At 38.0% G+C, this 26,686-nt stretch overlaps 1 protein-coding gene across 3 annotated transcripts in view; it reads right to left on the bottom strand.

Annotated features, from left to right (window-relative positions):
- LOC150078496 (leucine-rich repeat protein soc-2 homolog) overlaps window positions 1-26,686 on the bottom strand; it is a 487,454-nt gene that overhangs the window by 200,813 nt on the left and 259,955 nt on the right. For all 3 annotated transcript variants that reach the window (XM_090385300.1, XM_090385301.1, XM_090385302.1), the window contains one exon: window positions 12,046-12,166. In XM_090385300.1, coding sequence (XP_090241426.1) covers window positions 12,046-12,166 — 121 coding nt within the window. The remainder of the gene's footprint in view (window positions 1-12,045; window positions 12,167-26,686) is intronic.

Here is a 26,686-nt window from a genome sequence, read left to right as displayed (position 1 = left end):
CAGTCTGAAGTATTCTTCATCTTATTTTCCAGGCTGCTGCTCATTCCAATAGAAGCAGTGCAAGAATCACTTTCACCTCTGCCAGTGGCTACTGTTAATCTATTAGTCCTTGTATCCCCCCAATCTAGCAATTTTCCGATACACCTAACACTGCCTCGATAGTATCAGCAAACATTCTTGCACCATTTATATTTAATTGTATCCCATCCCTGTAGAAGCAGTCTCTCCTGTTAACAAGTACAGACTAGGCTGAAAAAAATTCTACCCCTTGAGCCTTGCACAATCTTTCCAGGGCAGAATTGATCGACAGGGCTCTCATCATATACTCCCTCCTATCGTGTCTGGGCAGAATTGCAGACACTTTCAAATTCAACCCTAATTCACAGCTTTTTTTCAACAGTGACCTGTACTTGTTAAGTAATTCTGCCGGTCTCCTACTCTTAATATCATTAGTGCCAACGTGTACAACTATATCACCTTTTATGCCCTTAAAAGATGATATCCGCTCTACAACGTCATCAACCTTTGCCTCTGGCAGACATACCCTGGTCCTGTTTCACCTATCCTTCTTATAAAGCATGTTTCCCATTTCCCTGACAATAGAGTCACCAACAACTAATAGTTCCTTTGGGACCAGCTCTGCCTTGGGGGTTGCCGCTGTGTTGCGTGATGCCCAAGTGCAAGCTCTTCCGTTGGTGTGAGCAGCTGAGAGCTTGATGGGCCCCTCACTTCTAATCCTTCGAGGGCATCCACCCTGTCCTTCAAGCTCTCATATAGGCCCATAACAACGCTGAGTTGTCACCTGATTTCCTTACACTCCTTGCATCGCGCACATACAAAGACCTCCCCCATGGCAGTATCATGTCCCGTACCTGACTGCTCCACAAACATCAAGCAAATAGTGCATTTTAAAAGGCTGTGATTCAGAGGGCAACTGCCCCCCTCAGTTCTCTCCTGAGCCACAGCACTTCCATTAGCTTGAGCCTTTTACTTTGCTGCTCTGGTCTGAGTCATGATTTTGATTTAATTTCAATAAAATTTCAATTTCAGTACAAAATTAAAACACTAAACTTGTATCCCAACACAGTTATAACGCTATATTTATGTTTCAGTATTGAGTGTTATCTACGAAATCCCTTTATATAACTTCCATATCATGTTAAGTATTAATTATTTATTTTTGCTAATTATTTATGTTACGTAATCTAAGTCGTTATATGTATATTGTTAAAAGTAGAATTTAATTGACAATGAAGTTCAACAAGATTAATAGATTTACTGATTAATTGACAATATTATATTATGTACTATACTATACTAAGCTTATGCTATCTAGTTCGAGATATTTTGTATCGCGTAACAATGCCGGCAAATTACGAACGGTAAATCTACGAACACTTAAGTATCGATTAACGTCCAAATCTTGCTGTCTTAATTCAGAATAAACTAAGGATTCTGACTACCTACTTACAGAAAATAATTTGATTAGTAATTGCAAAAGCCTCAGCATCTCGACCAGCTGGGTTGGTGTGACTAGAAAACGGACGCCGGCTGGAGTTGTGAGCATTAAAATCGCCAAGGAAAATTACCTCACTGTTAGGAAAGTTGGACTGGAGAAAGTCAAGTTGCAAAGAGAGGAAGTCAAAGAGCTCCAAATGATTAGTGGAGTTGGGAGAACGGTAGAGACAACAGATGAATTTGACACAATGAAGTAGAGAGATTTTAAGCCAGAGAAGATTCCAAATTGCCAAGTCTCTCACAGGGAATATCAGAACGGACATATGCACAAGTACCACTTTGAGGCGAAAGGAATCATACAACAAATAATTTAGGCAGTTGAGATGAGCAGTAGTTGAATCAACCGATAACTGAGATTCTGTCAGAAAAAGTACAAGGGGTTTGGCAGACTGCAAGTGGAAATGGAAATCGTTGAGATTAAAATTGAGACCACGTATATTTGTGAAATGAATTAGGAAGTGCTTGGGAGGTTTAGATGTTTTTGCAGGTAAGCTTGCTCTATTAGTTTGACAATTCATGGTGTATTCAATAGTAAGAAAAAGTGGGTGGGACATGCTGTATGAAGTAATGAAATTTTTGGATATGGGGTACACATGGTAAGAATATACCCAGATCCTTGACATAATGTGGCCTTGACAATGCTCTCCGCATACACACTACTCGGACTCCCTCCAGTCACTATCTGGCAGAGTAGTGGTAGCAAGATTATACACTAGGTGATCCGGAAGCCTCCTAGAGAGTTACCAATAGATTCGGTCCGGTGTACTAACTAGTGGCCGGCCTGCGAACACCATTTTAGAGTTGTACCCTCGAAATGTAAGGAATATTGGAACTTGCCACGATGTTCATCATAACCTCAAAAGTCATCAATCATACTGCATGATGGAAGAGAAAGGGAAGGGTTGACCGGAACTTAGCTCTGGAGACTAAACATGGGTTCCAACCCTTCAAGCCTCCAATAAGCAAAGTGGTGGTATTGCACCGGTTGATGAGAGTCATCTAGTCATCTACACCTAGTACTGCCTGGTAACATAGAGGGGCGGCGTCCCTCCATGTGGTGTGGGCGCCACACCTCGACCCCTGCTTACGTTGGTTTACACCTAGGTGGTCACCCACCATGTACTTGTGCATGGAGGGTTATACCCAGGATTACTAACAGTCCCAACATCGTGAAGGTGCAAGCAGAGTAGTATAATAGCTGATTACAGAAGTGCATAACAGCTGATTTTTTCTCAGATATTCTATATCCATTATTTTTAGTCCATGCTTCTATTTTGTTTATGGATAATTGGAGCTGTCGTTCAGTTGAGTTCATGCTTTGTGATTGAAATGAAATAGAAAGGTCATCTGCGTACATATATATTTCCAGTGAAGGTGGTATAACCTTTGTGATATTGTTCACCCGCAGCGCAAACAGGGTTGCATTTAATACTGAGCCCTGGGGGACCCCTTCCTGTTGTGTATATATTGTAGATAAACAGCCTTTATATCGTACCTGAAATGTTCTGTTAGTAAGGAATTTTTCTATAAATTGTGGAAGTTGTCCTCTGTATTCTAACTGAAATAGATCTTATAGGATTTCGAATCTCCATGCTGTGTCAAAAGCTTTTTCAAGATCTAGAGTTACCATCACCATATGCTGCTTTCTTATAAATGAGTTTCTAATATTTGTTTCAACTTGGACATATAGATCTAGTGTTGATCTATTTTTCCTAAATCCAAATTGGTGGAGTGATAAAACATTCTCTTTTTCCAGCAACTATGTAAGTCTATTGTGCACCATTCGTTCAAGGATTTTCCAAAAGCAGCTGGTCAGTGAAATAGGGTGATAATTATATGTATAGGAAGGATCTTTTCCTGGTTTGGGAAATGCAAGGACAATTGCATGCTGCCATATCAATGGATACAGGTTGTTCAGAAAAATTCTATTATATAGAGCTAGCAGGATATCCAGACAATCAGAGTTTAGGTGTTGTATCATAGTATAATAAATGCCATCGGGACCTGGTGCGCTATTAGGCAATTTTGTAATTTGTTTAAGTAACTCCTCTTTCAGAAATGGTAGATTATAGGAATGAAATGTCTTGGTAGAGAAATTCAACTTACTCCGTTCAGCTTTCTCTTTATATTTTTGAAAGTCAGTGCTGTAGCTTGTAACTGCTGATGTAGAAGCAAAAGATTCAGCCAGAATTTCTGATATCTTGTCTGTTGTAGAAACGTTCTGCCCTTTCCAATGGAAGATTGGAGATTGTATGCTTGGATATCTTCCACTTAATAGCCAAATTTTTTTCCACACCAAACTGGGACTCGAGTTCCTAGTAAGTGTGGAGGCAAGCATGATCCAAGAATTTTTCTTTGCCTTCTGAATTCTCCTCGCTTCGGCTTTGGCTTTTTTATATGCAATCAAATTGAGGATAGTTGGATATTTCCGGAATCTATTCCATGCATGATTTCGTTTTGTTTTGTTTTTGCTGTTGCACATTCTGCATTCCACCAAGAGTTGTACCTTGCCCTGCTTATTTGGGGTATTGTAGCTTTTGAAGCTTTTAGCAGTTGATCGTTGATATATGACAGCATCATCTATTGGTAGGGTTTCTATTAATTGCTTTTCTAACTTGATTAATTGCATATATTTACTCCAATTAGCTTTTTTAAAATTCCATACTGTTCTAGTTTCTACTGTAAGAGTCTATTGTGTCTGTATGTACTATCGGAAAATGATCACTGTTGTAAGGATCACTTAATACGAACCATTCTATACTGGGATAAATTGATGGAGAACATATTGTTAAGTCTATTGCAGAAGTGATACCTGTAGCCAAACTGATATAAGTGTGAGATCTAGTATTCAGTAAATTCAGTTGTTGATCATCTAGGAAAGTTTCGATTAAGTTACCTCTATTGTCTGTGTGAGAAGATCCTCACAGATGATGATGGGCATTCATATCTCCCATAAGGCAATAGGGAGGTTGAAGCTGCATAGTAAGATTGTTTAATTCCGATCTGGAGAGAGGAATATTTGGTTGAAGATAAAGGGATGAGATTGTGATAGAAATTCCGATGGCTATTCTCACTGCTACTGCTTCTAAGTTGGTTTTTAATGTTGTTTGCTTAGCTGGTATATTAGTATTCACCAAAATTGCCACTCCTCATTTGGCAGTTCTGTTATCATTTCAGTCTCTCCGGAAAAGTGTATAATTTTGAAATGTGGGTGAAGATTGAAGTGTTAGATGGGTCTCCTGAAGGCAAATGCAGACCGGTTTATACTGCTGAATAATATCTTTTATTTCATCCAATTTTCCATGTAAACCACGGCAGTTCCATCGTATAATGATATGTTGCATTATTTAGGTCTCGGAACTATTTGTTGAATCTGGCTGCGCTTTTGAGTTTTTTCGTTTATCATATTTGGGTCTGTCTTTCTTCGGAAAATTAGGACAAGGTGTATCAATATCTTCTGCAGGGTGTAGTTCTAGTATGTTCTCTCTCTCTCTGTTCATCAGTATCCATTTTGTCTATGTTTGTTTGTTTCTGTTCATTAGATGCTGTTTGCTTTGTTTTTGAAGATGTTACTTCTGATTTCTGCTTTCCAGGCATGGAAGTATCCTGCTCTTTAGCAATGGATGTTTCTTGCGAAGCTGTTTTTGTCATCAAAATTACTTTACTCCAGTCTATAATTTGATTTAGAGGTATTACTACCTCCGTTTGAGTGGCTATAGTTTGCTGTCATTTCACTGCTGAAGCATAGGAACGTGAAGGTTTGGTTGCAAGTATCTGTTTTCTTGCTTCCGGATAAGACACTTTATTTTCTACTTCGTATTTTTGAATTTGTTTTTCCAATACCCACATTTCGCATGTCTTCGAAAAAGCAGGGTGATTTCCGTGACAGTTTGGACAGAGTGGCGTAGAGGATGTGCAGTTTGCTTGATTGTGTTCTTTCGATTCACAGAGTGGACAGATGGGATCACTGCAACATGTCGCCTGAGAGTGTCCATATCGCTGACAGTTGTAACACCTTATTGAATTCGGTATATACGGTTGGATTTTGCAATTTAAATATCCTGCTTTAACTGAGTGGGGAAGAGAAGGATTGTTAACGGTGAGAATAACTGATCGGGTTGGAGTGAGAATTCCGTCTTTCTTCATCATTATCCTCCTAACATGTATCACTTGTTGTTCTGTTAACTCGCACAGTAATTCTTCCTCTGAAACAGTCAAAAGGTCCCATTTGGTAATAACACCTTTCGATGTATTCAGGGAATTATGTGGGGTAATTTCAACTGGCAGTCCTGCAAACGTTTTTGGTTTTAGCAATTTCTCAGATTGATGACTTAGTGAGGTTTCTACTAAGAGATCACCTGATTGTAATTGTTTTATCATTTTTGGTGATCCAACCATGGACTCTATAGTCTTCTGAACTAAGAAAGGGGATAATTTCCCAATGGGTTGTGTTGATAACGAATGTATCACCAAAAAGAAAGGAACAGTAGGCTGAGAGCTGTTGATTTTCATTCTCTTAGCCTGAGAGATGTTCAGCAGTAAGTCATCAGATTTATTGCAGTTAACTTTCTCCATTCTTGTGTTGTTAGTTTTTTGGTCCATTTTAAACTCCTTTTAGTACTGGGTGATGTCTTTTTACCCAGGTCCAGCCCCGCCATGGGGAGGCAAGAGTAGTGCCACCAAGTGACCAAGCGAGTAAAATAGAAGGTTAGTACACAGAAAAATTAAAAAAGGTTACTTTCCTTTCTGAAACTTCTTCCTTATGCTTTAAGAAAGAGAACTCTTATTATATGTTTGAATAATGGAAGAAAAAACATGTGAACTCAAAGGGAAAAGTTTATCTCTCTAATATAATCGCAGTAGAAGTCACAGGGAAGATCGCTTGGCGTCAAGATTCGCTTGGCGCCCAGGGCCATTACTTAGAAGGCTTGTGATGTACAAGTTAGTGCAAATGCATCATTTTAGTATGTAGCACCTACTAAAGTGGTTAAAAATTGGCATCATTTAAATATATCTCATATTGTGAATACTTTCATGAAAAGTTCTCATGATATTGCACTACCTCAAATAAGTAACGGCAAACCAATGGAGAAGACTACTGTTACTTATTCTCGGCGGATACCACCACCCAAATGGTACCATTTCGAAGCTTATTAAAATAAGCTCGTTGTCAAGGTATTCACAATATGAGATATACTTAAATGATGCCAATTTTTAACCACTTTAGTAGGTTACTGCATACTAAAATGATGCATTTGCACTAACTTATATGTCAGTAAACTCATATGCAACACGAGGCTTCAGCCCTAAAACATTTTTAATATGATAACTAGTTACATACCATCAGGCTTCTCTCATATTGCGGTGTTAACTTCATAACTGGGTTGTCATCATTGCAATGTCAGGGTACCTGCCCACCCTGATGGGCAGGTACCTACCTGGAGATGTGCAAATGAATCCCCAATTCACAAAGGGGGATCGAAGGGTGACACGAGTAATTACAGACCAGTTAGTTTATCTTCTGTTCCGGGTAAAATAATGGAGTCACTGGTTAAAGATGCATTGCAGGATCATCTAGACAAGACTGCAGCAATAATTCAGACACAGCATGGGTTTGTTAAGGAAAAGTCTTCTCTGACAAATTTGATAGGATATTATGATGTGATTACAAAGGAACTGGATGCAAAAAATAATTTTGATATCATATATTTGGATATCAGGAAAGATTTTGACACTGTTGCACATGGAAGACTATTGTACAAATTGGAGCAGAATGGTATTAAGGATAAGTTGCTACAATGGATAAAAGGATAGTTAAGTGGGAGAAGACAAAGGGTGGTAATCAATGGGTGCTGCTCTTCGTAGACTAATGTTATTAGTGGAGTCCCACAGGGTTCGGTGTTGGGTCCACTGTTGTTTTGTATATTTATCAATGATATTGATGAAGGTATATCAAGCTTAGTGTCAAGCTAAAGGTTGGCATGGTTGTTAATGACAGTAATGGCAGTGTGCTACTGCAACAGGATCTAGATAATTTGGGCAGATGAGCTAAGAAGTGGCAACTGAAGTTTAACCTCGACAAATGCAAAGTACTGCATATGGGTAGAAGTAACCCGAGAGAAAAGTACCAACTGTGTGGTACTACACTTAAGGTGGTAGAAATGAAAAAGACCTGGGAGTAATTGTGCAGTCAGATATGAAGTTTTCTGAGCAATGCAGACAGGCTGCCAGGGCAGGTCATGGGGTTTTGTCAATGATATATAGGAATTTTGCTAGCAGGGAAAAGGAGGTGATTGTTCCTCTGTATAAGGCAATGGTCAGGCCACACCTTGAGTACTGCGTACAGGTCTGGAGGCCTCATTTTAGGAAGGATGTAGATTTGCTTGAGCGTGTACAGAGAAGGGCAACAATATTGGTTAGGGGAACCAAGAGAGGCTAAAGTTCTGCAAATTGCAGTGGCTGGAGACTAGGCACCTGCGCAGTGATCTGATTGAGGTGTATAAGGCCTTGAATGGGTTGAGCACGCTGAATTCTGATGGGATCCTTCCACTTGTTCAGATTACGAACCTAAGGGGGCATAAGTTCAAATTAAGAAAAGACAGATGTAGAATAGATGTGCGGAAATTTGCCTTTAGCCAGCAGTTGGTTAATTGCCGGAACAAACTTCCATCTGTCGCGGAAGTTGATAGGTTGAATAAATTTAAGGAGGAACTGGACAGGCATTTGGAGGGAATGGTGTGATTTTTTTTTGGCTGATGCTGCATAAGCTCATACACTTGCTTTCTTGCATCACATGCCACTACTACTACTACTACCCACCGATGAGAAGCTTCAAAGAGGTGCTGTCTGGCTGGTGCTATCTGCCGAGAATAAATAACAATAGTCTTTTCCATTGGTGAGGTTTTACTTCTTCTAGGTAGTGCAATATCGTGGCAATTTTTTATGAAGATATTCATAATATGAGATTTACTTAAATGATGCCAATTTTTAATCCCTTTAGTAAGTTGTTTGCTGCATACTAAAATGATGCATTTGTACTAACTTGTACATCAGTAAACTCTTATGCAAAATGAGGCTTTAGCCCTAAAATATATTTAGTTAGAAGCGTTTTTGTGAAAAAAATATCAAGTGTGTTGGCTGTGTGGTTAGGGTAGTCTGGTATTCTGGTAGGTAAATGGACAATCTGTGCAAGGTCATTAGTAATTGCAAAAGCCTCAGCATCTCGACCAGGTGGATCTGTGGGATTAGAAAAGTCACACAGAGTTGTTAACTGGAGTTGTTAACATTACAATCACCAAGGAAAATTAATGCACTGTTAGGAAAGTGAGTTTCAAAAGTTTCAAAGAGTTCAAAGTGATTAGCGGGGTTGGGAAAACGATAGAGGCAACAGATGAATTTGAAAGAACGTTGTAGTGAGAGTTTAAGCCAGAGAATATTAAAAGGAGGAGATTCCAAATTACTAAGTCTCTGACTGGAAATATCACAGCAGACATATGTAGAAGTACCACTTTTTAAGTGAAAGTTATCATATGGTGAATATTTCGGACAAGTGATTTGAGCAGCAGTTGAATGAACTGATAACTGGAATTCTGTCAGAAAAAATGCATGGGGATTTGGCAGACTGTAAGTGGAAATGGACCTCATTGAGTTTGGAACTTAGACCACATATATCTGTTAATTGAACAAGGAAGTGTTTGGGAGGTGTAGATCTTTTCACAGATATGTTTGTTCTATTAATTTGACAATTCATGACGTATTCAGTAGTGAGAAAAGGTGGGGAGGACATGGTGTGTGAAGTAATGATGTTTTTGGATATGTCATACACATGGTGAGAATATACCCAGCTCCTTGACATAACGTGGCCTTGACAATGCCCCCCCCCCCCCCACATACACATTACTCGGACTCCCTCTAGTCACTATCTGGCAGAGTAGAGGCTATATATGAGATTATACACTAGCTGGTTTGGATGACTCCTAGAGAATTACCAATAGGTTCGGTCCCATGGACTATCTAAGGGCCAGCCTGCGAACATCATTTTAAAGCTGTACCAAAATGTAAGGAAGATTTGATCTCACCATGATGTCAATTGTAACCTCAAAACACATAAATCGTACTGAATGATGGAAGAGATGGGGGAGGATTGTGATCACTGCATGCATTTTTCTTTCGTCACTAGTCTCATCACTTCATCTGACATCCCTTTAGGTCTACGAATTGAACAGTATCTCTTAATTGGCATAAAAAGCCTAATAGCTTCTATGATTACCTCTCTGAATGCTTTCCATTTAGAATTTGATATTGGTAAAAACTATCAGATGGTCCCAATGCATAGAATTTATAAACTTTGACCATTTTAGTCACCTTTACAAAAGCCCTTCCCCTTTGCTTTTAACAATGGTTATATCTTTTTTTTTTCTAACCTCCACAACAATATACTATATTCTTAATGCATGAAGTGTCATTGCTGATAATTATATCAAAAATGTTACTTTTTCTTTTTCCCTCTCTAACATACTTTCATTCTCTAACGTGTGGAAAACAATCATCCATATATATCCCCAAGTATTACTACTGCACAGTGACAAACCCACAAGTTGCAGTCAATATCTGTAAAGTTAAAAAAATCTCATATTAAAAGAACAAAGCTATTGGCCGCAACTTTTGCCCATCTCTGCTCCCACCTCTGTCCAAACCAGATGAGGTTCTGTTGTCACTTCGGACAAGGATAAAGCTGATCTGCTAGCATCCCATTTTTCTTCCAACTCACGTATTAATGATCTTGATAAAACATCTCCCACCATTCCCAACACGCTCCATTCAATGCCTCCTGTGGTCTTCCGTCAAAAGGATGTAGGAAGGATTTTGACGAATCTTGATGCTAAGAAAGCTCCAGGTCCCGATGGTATTTCTCCACTTGTTCTCAAAACCTGTGCTCCTGAACTTACTCCTATTCTTTGCTGCCTTTTTTCGCTTTCTTATTCCAAAGGTGTTTTTCCTTCTGCCTGGAAATTTGCTCATATCCAGCCTGTTCCTAAAAAGGCTGACAAATCTCTCCCATACAATTATCATCCCATTGCAATTACTTCTACTCTTTCTAAAGTAATGGAGAAATCAATTAACCACCAACTCTTAAACTACCTAGAAACCTTCCATCTGATCAACGATCGCCAGTATGGATTCCGTCAGTGTCAATCCACTGGTGATATTCTGGCTTATGTTACCCATTTATGGACTAATTCAATGGAAATGTTCAGTGAAACACAAGCAGTTGCTCTTGACATCTCAAAGGCTTTCGATCATGTTTGGCATAAAGGTCTTCTAAACAAGCTTCCATCTTATGGTTTGCCAACTGTTTTTTGTAATTGGTTATCCAATTGTCTCTCTGATCACTCACTAAGGGTGATGGTAGATGGCTCTCTGTCTTCTAACTTCTTCACTAATGCCGGTGTCCCCCAAGGTTCAGTTCTTTCCCCCACTCTTTTCCTCTTGTATATTAATGACCTTCTTCCATTGACTGGAAATCTTATCCATAGTTTTGCTGATGATAGCACATTGCATTCCACTTTCCATTTTAAGAAACCTTGTTCTGCTCAATCAGCTTCAACTTCTCGAAAATCTGCTACCAATTCCTTAAATGCCGATCTCCAGGTAATTCTCCAGTGGGGCAAACACAACTTAGTTGATTTCAATCCTTCTAAAACTCAGTCTTGTCTTATATCTCGCAAAAAGGATTCTTCTGCTCCTATGCTTATCTTTGGTGACACTCTGACTTCTAGGCAAAATGATATATCTCTTTTGGGAATTACCCTGACTTCTAATCTCTCTTGGCACAAGCACATTACAAATATTGCTTCCTCTGCATCTAAAAAAACTTGGTTTTCTCTTTCGCTCTCGGCGTTACTTTTCTTCCAAACAGCTGTTCACTCTGTGCAAATCGCAAATCTGCCCTACCATGGAATATTGTTCCCACATCTGGGGTGGTGCCCCCAAAACCTCTCTCAGCCTTCTTGATTCCATTCAGCAGAGGGCAGTTAGGTTAATTAATGACTAATCTCTAAGAGTCTCTCCACTCGCTGTCTCATAGACGTTCTGTTTCTGCTGCATGCCTCTTCTACAGATACTTCCATGGGCACTGTTCTTCTGAATTTGCTTCTATAATTCCCGCTCTCTCTTTCAAAACAGTCCAAACACGTGCCGCCACCAGCCAACATCCATTTATTGTCCAACTTCAAACTCAGAGAACCAACTTTTCATCTTCCTCGTTTATTCATTCAACTGCTGTTTTCTGGAACAACCTTCCTTCGTACGTATTTCCTGAAAATTACAGTCTACAGAAGTTCAAGTCTAATGTCAACAAATATCTTCTTTCGTCTTCTCAACCTCCAACCCAACCACGGTACTATGTACTATAGGTTCCAATACCTCTCATGTTTGGGGTTTACATAAAAAAAAATAAATAAATAAACTTTAATACTAATACATGGTGCTATATTATTTTATTGTTTAAAATTGCAAATTACTTACCGTGAGGTAAATGTTTCAGATGATTATTGGAAGCATCAAAAGTAATGAGCTGAGTCAGTCTTCCTATGCCTGCCGGTAATTCTCTAATCTTATTTTCCCTTAAACTCAGCATTGTTAAATTCTGAAAGTTAATATTATTTATTAATATACTTCATTATAAAGAAAATACAAATAACAGTTCAAATTTTTGAGATATGTCGAAGTTTACATCAGTCAATTCGTAAAGAGCCATAAAAATTTTGTGCTGGAAGAGAAGTCTACATATATCTTTGTACTTAGTGTATGCAATATCAAACTAAAATATAAAATGGCAACTTCTACTTGTTATCAGTGTTTTTTTGAGTAGTTATGCATTCTGCTTGTTTAAATCCATATGATGCCATAGACTGGTAAAAATCTGTTAAAGAATGGATCTGTAAACCTCATTGGCCCTGTGTGGCAGTCTCAGAATATAGGAGAATCGTGTGAGATGTCTATTTCAATTTTTAGTGTTCCGTCACGTGTTGAGAGAACACTAAAAATTTAAACATTTTTAGTGTTCTCTCAACACTAAATGAGTTTTAAAAATCATTGGATTCATCTTGACGTTTTTCTCGTAAGAAGGTCACAGAAAGCTGGCTTATTTCTAAGGCATTCACTAAATGAAAGGTGAGCAATTTCAATTTTGCTTAAACTCAGAAAACAATTTCCTATAATCAGTGCTTACCAGTGAAGGTTGTATTCCTTAAGAAAAAGATTCTCCCCCATACTAAGACAGCAGCAAGAAAGAGATGGATTTTTACCTACCAAAGGAATTTAAATTCGATAGCTCTGAATTATTTCAACTAAAAGATCACTTAAGATTAATTTAAAATGGCTAAAGTGGCTAGAGTACCACAAATCTCAAGAAACCAGTGCATTTTTTGTAAATCCATAAGAAGGAAGACTTATTTCTTATGGTCTGTAAATGTATCATGTGTTTAAAATGTTTTAAAAATTTCAAGGATAACTAAACAAAGAAGCAGTGAACTTCAGTTGTCTTTTGAAGCAAAATGTGGTTCTTAAAAAACAAAAAATTAAAAAAATGTTCTTGTTTATACTCCGGTACAACCACCAGATCAGTGGAGTTCACAACAATTCATTGATGCAAATGTTAATCATATTTAGCAGTCACGGGCTTGAACCCCAGTCCACTCAAGGAGCATGTGCTACTGCGCTCATGCTCCTGACCACTCAGATACATCAGGCCTTAAGTCAGAGTAGAAACATGGCAACAAAGTTATCCAGTCAAATAATCAGAAAACACCTGCCTCCAAAATTAGCAAGCCCAGACAAGAAACTAGCCTTAATTTATAGGATTCCCTATTAACTAGAACAGATGAGATTAAATATGGCAGCAAAAAATTGAAGAAATTATCAAAGAAAACCAGAAGAAATCATTGCACGAAGCCCAGAACAACTCACACTGATGAAGCTCTCCTTATATCTCTTGAATATGAATCAAGCTTGAATATAACCTCTCCTCTCAATATTAATTGTAGTAATATTAATGTCACCCACAATGATGAGAGTCTGGATGATCCCATCACCTGTTCCCAATGATCACCCATCTCTCACTCTGTATATCAGCTATTAAGGCTACAGACGAGCTCATCCAAATAAGTACAGTAAGCACTAACCAAACTAAAATTTTCCTGCAAAATTATACTGAAAATTGGCATTCTCAGAGCATTAAACCCATCCCCACACCACAACAATGGGCTGATCACCCCATTCAGCTTTTCCACATTGCCAGTGAATTATCAACAAGGTCAAAAGATTTGTGGGACAATTCTTCAATTCATCTCAGAGGACTGCCACTTGATCAGCTTTCTTGATAGCAATATCAAGCAATATCAATAGCAATAACTAAAGCTGAATTTAACTCTTAATTTAACTCTGAATTTAACAAACAGAAATTTAACTCTTTCTTTGCAAGCTAAAGAACTATCAAAGTGACCTTGTGAACACCACCGATTTACATTCGATGGATGATGATGTACAAACTGGGCAGAAGCAGAACCAAACTTCAGCTGAGGTTTACAGCCCATTTGCCAATGATGCATGTCCACTGAATACTTGGGCATCAGATGGTTGCACCACAACATCATTAGAGGTAATTGAGAAACCAAATAAGAAAGCGAGAAAAGGTCTAGTCTGTAACTGCTCCACTACCCAACATGAGCTGCAAATGCCAAACCATTAGAAGTAACTACAGGGATAATATCATACAAGGGCCTCCTCTGACCTGGAAGCCTTTACTATGACATAACTCTACAGAAAACCATGGATCATGTGAGTATCCAACAGATGTCATCAATATAATAGACCTGTATTCCAGGCACCTTAGATAGTAGCTAATAAAAGCACACATCTTGGATCACACAAATGCTTGGAAAACTATAGACTGCATGTAGTCACCAACATCAGCAACCCAGCCATCAGTTCAGAATGAATCTGCCTGCTGACAACCATGGATTTTCGCTATGAAATGCTTCACACCCTGCAAGGCACAACTTCTTTATACACAAGGCTGATCATCGCTCTCAGCTAAAAGCTGCACCTGTATGAGAGAAAATGTTTGTGACCAGGCTAGACTCTAACACCACAATTTCAGATCTTCAAACTCTTATATTGTAAAGAACTGGACTACAGCCATAAATAAGCCACAGATATGGACCAAACATTCATCATATTACTCATTCAAAGGGACATTCAACCTTCAGCATTTTAGCACCATACTCAACCTGCAAATATTGTCTTTTGGATTGGATTGGATTTATTATGGATTTACTGCAGCAACCTAGGCTGTATTGCTTCAACAACAAAAAATAAATAGACATATTGCAAAAAGCTGTTTAAGCATGGGTAATGCATCTCCACCATTTCTACTACCTAGGTAAGAGCGGTTTCTGAAAAGTAAGGTAACATATTTTTTTTCTTAATAATGGTGAAAGGGAATGAGATGAAATGCGGTGGACAGATAAACCCGTTAATAACGTTCAAAAAGACCGCCAGTGCAGTGTTGTAGCACTCTCACCTCACTACTGCAACGAGTACTTCGCAGATACCAGCAAAATGGCAGCTACCATGCGAGTGTGGTCCAAAACAGGCATTCATGAAGTTATTCGCTTTTTGCAAGCAAAAGGGTTTTCACTAAGTGACATTCACCATGAATTGGTTGCTGTGTATGGCGAAAAGGTGATGACAAAGAAGCAGATATGTTTTTGGTGCAAGGGCATCGTTCTTGAAAACAGGCGAGTGAAACTGTGTGAAATTGCACAAATGATGAATGTGAGTAAGTTGGCTGTTCATGATGTCCTTAGCTTTTGAAAGGTGAGCTGCCACTGGGTGCCCTGACAATTGTCAGAGGAGGAGGACAAAGCAAAATGCATGGGGATGTGTCTGGAGAAACTGTTGCGATACAGCGATGAAGGAGAGGATTTTTTAGCTCGCATAGTCACAGCAGATGAAACATGGGTTCATCACTTTACCCCAGAGAACAAACAAGATTCCATGAACTGGAAACATCCACAATCTTCTGTGCGAAAAAAATTCCAAACTGTTCCCAGTGTCCGAAAAGTCATGGCCGCAGTGTTCTGGGATCGCCAAGGCGTTCTGTTGGTAGACTTCTTGACGGAGGGAGGAACAATCAATGCACAGCTTTACCATGCAATGTTGAAAAAAAAATTAGGGCCAACATTCAACAAAAATGACAGGACTCCTGACAAGCGCCGTGATTTTGTTGCACAACAACGCAATTCCACACACTGCCCACACCACTCGTGAGTGGTAATTATTGGGAAACTCTGTCACATCCCCCCTACAGCCCAGACTTAGCTCCTTTAGACTTCCATTTGTTCGGCCCTCTGAAAAAAAATCTTTCAGGAAAGCATTTCACCATGGATGAGGAAGTTCATCAGGCAGTGTGATGTTGGTTACTGCATGTGAGCACGGACTTCTTCAGTACTGGTATTGATAAATTGATCCATCATTGAGACAAGTGCATCAATAAAACTAGAGACTGTGGAGAAGTAGTGTATTTTCACTTATTTCTTGGTGTGCAATTTCAACTTAGTATTATTAAACATCATCGAGAGAAAAAATGTGTTACCTTACTTTTCGGAACCACCCCTCATATTATGCATGCATCGTTTTATTATATCTCATATTGTAAATATCTTCACGAGTTGCCTAGATATTGCACTACTTCAAATAAGTAATGCTTCTCTGGTAGAGAAGGCTACTTTGTTTATTTAAAAGTTATACTGTTACTTATTCTCAGATGGCACCACCACCCAGACACCATTTCGAAGCTAGTTGGCTTCATCATCGGTGGGTTGGTGGTTTAATCTAAATATATTTCTTGACATTTCGTCAAGAAATATATTTAGTTTACACCATCAAGCATCTCTCATATTGTGCAGTTATACTTCATAACTGGGTTGTCACTATTGCAACAGGGTACCTGCCACCCACTGATAATTAAGCCAACTTGCTTTGAAACAGTGCCATCTGGGTGGTGGTGGTACTTATTCTCAGATGGGCACCACCACCACCCAGTGCCATCTGGGTGGTGGTGGTGCCCATCTGAGAATAAGTAACAGTAGTTTTCTCTGCCAGAGAAGTGTTACTTATTAGAAAAATGCAATATGTAGGCAACTTGTTGTGAAGGTATTCAACAATATGAGATATAATAAAATGATGTATGCATACTACCTAGGTAGTAGAAATGATGAAAATGCATTACCCATGCTTAAACAGCTTTTTTCATACTCTTTGACATTTCATCAAGAAATATATTTAGATTAAACTATGCACACCATCAAGCATCTCTCATATTGTGGAGTTATACTGCATAATTGGGTTGTCACTATTGCAACAGGTTACCTGCCCACCCACTGATGATGAAGCTAACTAGCTTCAAAACGGTGCCGTCTGGGTGGTGGTGAGAATAACAGTAGTCATCTCTACCAGAGAAGCATTACTTATTCGAAGTACAGCCACTCCCCGACTAACACAAGGGTTGCAATCTGCAGAACGCTACATAAGTCGAATTTTATAATAATCTTAAATTATACGTGAAAACCTCATACCTTTGAGTAGGACTGTTAATCTCAAAACTCAATCGCGAATGATTATATGAATTTTTCCCCGTGTATTGTCATAAATGAATCAAGTTAAAATAACTATTAATTAAAATAAGCATGTATTCAACTCTCATATCATGTCAAGGGAATCGGAAAGACACCAGGTGGGAAGGAGCAGCAGTGCATAGCACACGCTTCTTGATTAGACCGGGGTTCGAGCTTGTCACCACCAAATACGGAAGATGCGGAAAGGTCAGGGAATGACCACCGCATATCCCAGAGCAATATGGCCTTAGTTGCTAATGCTCCTAAAAACAAAATAACAAACAAACAAACAAACACGGCGGCCACCAACCTCCAAAAACCAACCAACACCACAAGCCATCATGAGAATTGAAAGACAATTTTCACGAAATTCTAAAAACGACGACACTAATAAATTAATTCATACGAAAGTTAAACTTTAAAGTCGTTATTAACTTCTTTTAAGAGATCACCTTACTCGGTATTGTTGCCATGTTCACAAGAAGTACAAAAGTGATTCGCAAATGCTATCCCCCTGTTTTATATCAAATTAATGACACCTGACATGATTATTTATATAAACCAATGTATGAATTGCTATTCATGCATGCACGTAAGAGTCCATGAGTCCGAAAAATGATAAGGTCTGTGTACATTAATAGATTTAACATTTAATCTCATTTCTAATGTTTCAGCAATTAATAATTTAAAATATTCATGCTGTTTATTAAGAACCTTGGATTCATTAAAAAGAAACATATGTCCATCAGTGATTACATGAAATGCAGGCTCAGATGCACCCATCCTATCTGCTCTTACTGATGCCAAATGCTGCTGTATCCTTACTGAAAGTGAATTACTCGAACATGATGATTGTTTTCTGCAGCAGCATGTTCGAGAGGCAACCAGAGAAAGTAATACTCTTGATCTGGTTATCAGCAGTGATCATTCATGTATTAGGAATTTGCAGATAAAAGAACCACTAGGTGGCAGTGATCACAGTGTACTGATGTGGGATTTACTTAAAGATTTAATTACCATCAGGGGTAAAGGAAAGGGTTTTGCTTCCGTAAAGGCGAGTACAGTGGTCTCCGACAGTTTTTAAATTCTGTACAGTGGGATCAACTGACGATGTTACCAACAGTAAATTCTAAGTGGGAAGCATTCAAGGAATTAATCGTGGAAGCTACTAAACGTTTCATACCTATTAAGAAATATTGTTCAATGTTTAGGCCTAAATGGTTGTCAAATGAACTAATCAGACTCGTAACAGAGAAGAAAAATGCATGGGATGCATACAAATTAACACGTGACACAGAAGCCTATGATAGCTATAAGTTGATCTGTAACCAAGTTACAAAGGAGTTTAGGCAGGCAAAGGCAGATTACGAGAAATCCTTGGCAAGATGCTAAGAAAAACAGCAAGGATTTCTTTACTTATATAAACTCTAAAAGGAAGGGGATGAATCTGATTGGTCCACTTGACATCGATGGTTGGACTGTTGATGATCCTGCTCAGATAGCAAACAAACTGAATGAGTATTTTGCATCTACATTCACACGTGAGGAATTATTAAGGTTTGAAAATGGCAGAAGGTTATCAAATTGTAGCAGGATACTTAATGATTTTGGAATAACTGAAAGCAAAGTGGAGGAGAAATTGTTGAAGTTAAACATAAGAAAAGCACCTGGGGTGGATGGGATCTATCCAGTTATATTAAACGAGGCGGCAAAGCAACTAAGCAAACCCTTAGCCATAATTATGAGAGCATCCTTGGACTCAGGGAAGGTTCCCACGGACTGGAGATGTGCAAATGTATCCCCAATTCACAAAGGGGGATCGAAGGGTGACACGGGTAATTACAGACCAGTTAGTTTAACTTCTATTCCGGGTAAAATAATGGAGTCGCTGGTTAAAGATGCACTGCAGGATCATCTAGACAAGACTGCAGCAATAATTCAGACACAGCATGGGTTTGTTAAGGGAAAGTCTTGTCTGACAAATTTGATAGGATATTATGATGTGGTTACAAAGGAACTGGATGCAAAAAATAATTTTTATATCATATATTTGGATTTCGGGAAAGCTTTTGACACTGTTGCGCATGGAAGACTATTGTACAAATTGGAGCAGAATGGTATTAAGGGTAAGTTGCTACAATGGATAAAAGGATAGTTAAGTGGGAGAAGACAGAGGGTGGTAATCAATGGGTGCTGCTCTTCTTGGACTAATGTTATTAGTGGAGTCCCACAGGGTTCGGTGTTGGGTCCACTGTTGTTTTGTATATTTATCAATGATATTGATGAAGGTATATCAGGCTTAGTGTCGAAGTTTGCAGATGATACAAAGGTTGGCAGGGTTGTTAATGACAGTAATGGCAGTGTGCTACTGCAACAGGATCTAGATAATTTGGGCAGATGGGCTAAGAAGTGGCAACTGAAGTTTAACCTTGACAAATGCAAAGTACTGCATATGGGTAGAAGTAACCCCAGAGAAACGTACCAACTGTGTGGTACTACACTTAAGGTGGTAGAAAATGAAAAAGACCTGGGAGTAATTGTGCAGTCAGATATGAAGTTTTCTGAGCAATGCAGACAGGCTGCCAGGGCAGGTCATGGGGTTTTGTCAATGATCTATAGGAATTTTGCTAGCAGAGAAAAGGAGGTGGTTATCCCTCTGTATAAGGCAATGGTCAAGCCACGCCTTGAGTACTGCGTACAGGTCTGGAGGCCTCATTTTAGGAAGGATGTAGATTTACTTGAGCGTGTACAGAGAAGGGCAACAAGATTGGTGAGGGGAATGAAGGGATCCTCTTATCAAGAGAGGTTTAAGTTCTGCAAATTGCAGTGGCTGGAGACTAGGCACCTGCGCGGTGATCTGATTGAGGTGTATAAGGCCTTGAATGGGTTCAGCACGCTGAATTCTGATGGGATCCTTCCACTTGTTCAGATTACAAACCTACGGGGGCATAAATTCAAATTAAGAAAAGACAGATATAGATTAGATGTGCGGAAATTTGCCTTTAGCCAGCGGGTGGTTAATTGCTGGAACAAACTTCCATCTGTCGTTGTGGAAGTTGATAGGTTGAATAAATTTAAGGAGGAACTGGACAGGCATTTGGAGGGAATGGTGTGATTTTTTTTTTTTTTTTTTTTTTTGGCTGATGCTGCATAAGCTCATACATTTGCTTTCTTGCATCACATGCCACTACTACTACTACTACAACTACTACTAATTTTGGGTCGAGCCAATATAAGTAGAATTGCATCCACCACAAGAAATGTTGTAAACAATATTGTGAGCTTCCATGGTAGGAACTACATATGCCCTATATTTCAAGATCGCATGGAGCTTACTCATGGGTTGTGGATCAATCTTAAATTCAGTGTTCTTAAATATGTTAATAAATTGTCTATACCAATATTGTATATACAGAACTTTCCGCCCTGTCATTTGTTGTACCCATCTCTAATTTATATTTCGCCTGTTGACTAATCTGCATAATGGTACCTAATGAATAACCCCTATTTAAAAACCTTTTTGTCAGTTCTGTGAGCTCATCCAATAAGGATTCTTGAATAGAGCTGTATCTATATGCATTATGAAACTGGTTAAAAATAATGCTCCTTTTGTATGTAAAAGGGTGGTAGCTTGAACGGTGCAAGAATTTTTCCGTATTTGTTGACTTTCTATAAATTTTAAAAAATATGTTTTCATTAATTCTGATTAAAGTAAAATTTGTGATGTGGAATTTGCATTTCTAGGGTGAATTTAAGTCGAGTTTGAATGTTATTAAATGTATCCAGGACCTTCTGTACTATATATTTATTAGTAATTATCAAGATATCATCAAGATATCTGCCATAAAACATTATATTAGAGAGATATGGTGTTAAGTATATCTGCTCGATCATATTTAGATAAATTTCAGCCAAAATCCACTCAAGCTAAGTCCCATTGGTAAACCGAATATCTGCTTGTAAATTTTATTTTGGAAATTAATATAATTGGTTTGTACAAGAAATTTTATCAAATAAAATATTTCATTTCTGGGTAAATTTGACATGCTTAAACAGATTGTCTGATCATTGATAAGGTTCCATATTATGTCAAGGGCATATTCTACATGTACGTTGGTGTACAAGGAAACGACATATAAAGAGAATAATTCGTCATCTCCATTTAGCGTTTTTTCTTTTAATTGGTTGAATAACCACTCTGAATTCTTTAGACTATAAACTTTAATGTTAAACGCAGTGGTTTAATAATGTTGTAAAGATATGCCACGAGCGATGCAAAAGCTGTGTTTCTGTAAGAAACAATAGGTCTAATAGGGTATCCTATTTTATGAAGTTTAACTTGTCCGAAAAGAGTTGGTACCGCATTAGTCCTAGCCTTAAGGGATTTTAAAGTGGCCATCGAAATATAGTCTTTTTTTCTGTACTCAGTTAACTTACTATTAAATTGTTTAATTAAGTTGTCAAATACCACTTTCTCTACAACCTGGTATGTAGAACTACCAGATATAATATTACTAAGTTTGTCTATATAATCTATTTTATTTAAGATTACAACTGTATCACCCTTGTTGGCTTTCTGTACAATAATATTGTTGTTCCGTCATAATTTTTGGAGATCAATACTTTCTTCTTTTGATAATCTAGGTATATACGGGTCCCTGTTCTGATTGATAATTCCATTAATTTGCTGTATCAACCCTTCCCTATTTTTAGAGTTCCTTAAGCCAAATTCGAATTCAATAACTGTTTGCTTTTTTTGGAAGATGTCTAAATTATAATTTAGACGTCTTCCAAATTACCTTTACTTAAATTACCTTTACTTAAAAGATTGATTTGTGGAATGGACAATTCATAGGAAGATAAATTGACCACACCAACTCTGTGGTACTACACTGACAGTGGTAGAGAATGAAAAGGACCTGGGGGTAATTGTGCAGGCAGATATGAAGTTCTCTGAGCAGTGCAGATGGGCTGCAAGAGTAGCTCGTGGTGTCTTGTCAATGATATACAGGAATTTTTCTAACAGGGATAAGGGGGTGATTGTCTGTTTGTATAAGGCAATGGTCAGGCCACACCTTGAGTACTGTATACAGGTATGGAGGACTCATTTCAAGAAGGATGTAGAGCTGCTGGAACGAGTACAGAGAAGGGCAACAAGATTAGTGAATGGAACAAGGGGTTGCTCTTATGAAGAAAGTTTTGCAAATTACAGTGTCTGGAGACTAGGCACCGGCGAGGTGATCTGATAGAGGTGTATAAAGTCTTGAATGGTTTGAGCATGCTCAATGCTGATGGGATTCTTCCTCTTGCTCAGAATAATCACCTGAGAGGGCATAAATTCAAATTGAGGAAAGACAGATGTAGGATAGATGTGCGGAAATTTGCCTTTAGCCAGTGGGTAGTTGGTTGGTGGAACAGACTTCCATCCCTTGTTGTGGAAGTTGATAGCCTAAATAAATTTAAGGCTCAGCTGGACAGGTATTTTGAACGAACGGAGGGGTGAAGTGGAAGTTTTTTTTTTTTTTTCTTGGCTGATGCTGCATAAGCTTGCTTTCTTGCATCATATGCCTCTACTAATGCTAATTCTCTTCTGTATGTATTACACTAGATTCCGTCGTGTTATGTCGTGTCAGCCTATCAGTTATCATATGTTGTAAACCCATCCCACTAAATCTTGTCTTGTATTATTCCCCTACGCCAAATCTCTACTGCTGTGTTATTATTCCTCATGTGAAGTAAGCATTGTAGTTTATTATTAGTATGTCTCATATTTATTTCAATTGCTTGCGCTTGTTTCCTTAATTCAATATTTGATTTTAGATAAGCCCAATCATTAATATGTAAATAATCCTTTATCTTATTATGTAAACGTTGTAGTTGACAAAAGTAACTCTTCTTTCTGCAAACTCTGAAATCCAGGGTTAATCTAACAATAAAAACCAATATAAAATCTAACAATATAAACCAATGTATGAATTGCTATTCATGCATGCGCGTAAGACACAAATAATCTCGTGTCAGGTGTCGTTAATTTCATATAAAACAGATGCGATAGCATTTGCGAATCACTTTTGTACTTCTTGTGAACACAGTAACAATACCGAATAAGGTGGTCTCTTAAAAGAAGTTAATAACGATTTTAAAGTTTAACTTTCGTGTGAATTAATTTATTAGTGTCATCGTTTTTAGAATTTCGCGACAATTGTTTTTCTATTCTCATGATGGCTTTGGCGTTGGTTGGTTTTTGGAGGTTGGTGGCCGCTGTCTTTCCGTGATTCTTTCCAATTCCCTTGAATACATGCTTATTTTAATTAATAGTTATTTTAACTTGATTCATTTATGACAATACATGGGGGGGGTGAATTCATTATTTTTGACTTACAAATATTAACGAATGTTTACTCTTCATCATCGACTAAATGCACACTCGTTAATCACTCATTGTTGGGTCGGCAAACGTTATTGGTTTGTTGCACAAGGAGCCGTCTTCTTCACAAATGATTCAAGAGGTGTTTGTTTTTCCAGGATCTTCTCTTTTATTTATAAATTTCACGTTAGCAAGCATAAGCAATTTTTAATGGCACGCACAAATTGCAACTAATTAACATGATATGCGCAAGTGAGATTGCAAATAACACGATACACACGGAATAACAAGTTTACAAAGAAAAGGAATGAAGAGAAGATTCTGAAAATTTATTTATGTTTTTCATATGATTGAATATTGCAGTGAAGGAGAAACACATTTCACCATAATAACGCAAAAACCCACATAATTCCACCTATCAGTATTTTCGCAAATGCAGTAACATCGAGTTTACTACCCGTTTATAATTGGATTGCACTAACAGAAAAGCCCAATAAATTGGAAATTGCAATCCAAATTGTTTTTATTGTTTTATGGTTTGCATCTTCCAGAAATATGCTTTAGAAAAATATCGCAAAGGCATTCAAAATTGATTCTTATAACAGAACATGATTTGAATTCGTAATTAATACAATTTACATTACAAAAATGACCTTTTAGAGAGATAAATAAATTAGTTATATAGTGAAAATTTCAACTTCCGAGGTCTTGGAATGAATAACCAAACAACAGTGTGTTATTGGGTTCATATTACGATATTTTCACGATATGATGGTGTCAATGGAACAGATTAATATAAGGGGTGCACTGTATTGTATAGCTACAGGCATGGTTTGAAATGCGGGATTTATGAATGTTTAACATTCATTTTTTTGCAATTAATGTTCATATTTTTGAATTTGTTGATACTTGATACTTCTACAAATTGCAGCATCTGGAGATTAGGCACCTGCGATGTGATCTAATTAGGGTGTATAAGGCCTTGAATGGTTTGAGCAAGCTCAATGCTGATGGAATTCTTCCACTTGCTCAGATTATTCACCTGAAGGGATATAAATTCAAATTGAGGAAAGACAATTGTTGATTAGATGTGTGGAAAAATGCCTTTAGCCAGCGGGTGGTTGATAGTTGGAACAAACATTGACTTAAATACGTTCAAGGTTTGAACTAGACAAACATTTGAAATGAATGGATTGGTAAAATGGAATTTTTTTTTTTTTTTTTTTTTGGCTGATGCTATATAAGCTTACTTTCTTGCATCATATACATCTGCTAATACTAACTTCTTCTGAAACTGATTATAGATAAAGCCTTAATGCACTTAAAGAATCAGTGTGACCCATACACCTTTGATAACTATTAGTTTTAATGTGGTCCAAGACTAGCTCTATTACAACTCTTCGGTTTATATACTGCACTCCTATGGAATTTGCTGAGAAACTATTATCTGGGAATGCAGCAGATCACACAGATGACTTTGATTTCGAATCATCAGTAAAGATGGACAGGAAATAAGATTAAGGAGATTGATCGGCAGTATAGAGTTGTAGGTAGACAGAGGGGGAGGTACGTGCCTTTCCCCAGATGTTAAGGGAGAAATAGTGGGAAGTGTTGGCTTGGTGAGTGGGCAATATTGTGAAGCTCTATGAGCATGAATGCCAAAGGGACAGATGGCAGTCCGATGAGTGTTATATAGATTTTCCCATCATGGCTCAAAAATGAATGTTCACGTAGGATTGTCTGGAAGAGATTTCATTTAAAAGCAGATTTTAGTGACAGTGACGATTTAGTTGCTTCAACATATAAACTCTGGACAGGGGATGTTCGCATGCCCCAGTAGCAATAATGATGGATTGATGGAGAACTCAGTCTAGCCATCGAAGTATGCTGTTTCTAGCAGATGCGTACACCTGGGACCCATAATCTAATTTAGCATGGACAAGTGCATGGTTGCTGTTGTTTAAGGGTTTTAAGACACAAGGGCATCAGTGGCCAAGATGTGTCTTTCCAAGTTTGTAATGTAAATCAAATTTTTTTTAGATTAGTTTATCAAATCTGATTTGCCGAATAAAATTAAACAGTTCATCTAATTTTGCAGAATTGCATAAGATCTGTTGAAGGGTAAGTGGATTCTGGTAATTGCATAAACTGTGAAAACAAAGTAATCTGGAATTTTTGAATTGAGGGCATACCAAAAGAATGTGTCTTACTGGAAGCTCAACCTGGCATTGAACACAGAGTGAGGGATTTTTATTTGCTAATAGATGAAAATGTGCAAGATGAGTATGGCCAATTCGTAGTCTGGCATGCATTATTTCTTCTCTGCGACTTCCTCTGATGCTGGAGTGCCATATTTGTGGATTAGGTTTTATTTCCTGTAGTTTATTGTTGATAATAATATAATAATAATAGTTTAATAATATGTAAATCACCAATTAAAATTCGAAAAAAAAAATCATACAAATTATAATCAAACATGCAAGTATTATGATAATCTTATTCTTCTTTGCTTTTTATTTACATATGTATCAATCACTTCATTTTTTAATTTTTCCAATAGCTCATTCGGGCCCTCTAAGCTTATCTTCATGCAAAGTACTTGATATGGGTAGCAGTAATCCCAGAGTAACATACCAACTGTGCCTTACTGCATGTAGGGTAGTGGAGAATGAAAAAGACCTGGGAGTAATTGTACAGTAAATGATGTTTTCTGAACAGTGCAGACAGGCTACGAGGTCTTGGAGTCTTGTCAATGATATATAGGAATTATGCTACCAGGGATAAGGGGGTGATTATTCCCTTGTATAAGGCAGTAGTCAGGCCACACACCTTGAATACTGCATACAGGTCGGGAGCCCCATTTTGGAAAGATGTTGAGCTACTAGAAAGAGTACAGAGAAGGGTAACGAGATTAGTGAGTGGAACACAGGGTTGCTGTTTGCAAGATAGGCTTAAGTTCTGCAAATTGCAGCATCTGGAGACTAGGCACCTGTGAGGTGAGCTCGTTGAGGTGTATTATTGGTTTGCACAAGCTCAATGCTGATGGGATTCTTCCTCTTGCTCAAATTCTGCAAATGACAAAGGGGGGTGGCATAATTTCAAATTAAGGAAAGACAGTTGT

The sequence above is a fragment of the Mastigoproctus giganteus genome, chromosome 11 (genome assembly GCF_048544385.1).
Source record: "Mastigoproctus giganteus isolate SK-2022 chromosome 11, ASM4854438v1, whole genome shotgun sequence".
Taxonomy (NCBI): Eukaryota; Metazoa; Arthropoda; class Arachnida; order Uropygi; family Thelyphonidae; genus Mastigoproctus; species Mastigoproctus giganteus.
Note: the sequence above shows the minus strand (reverse complement) of the source record. Positions and strands in the feature narration are given on the sequence as shown.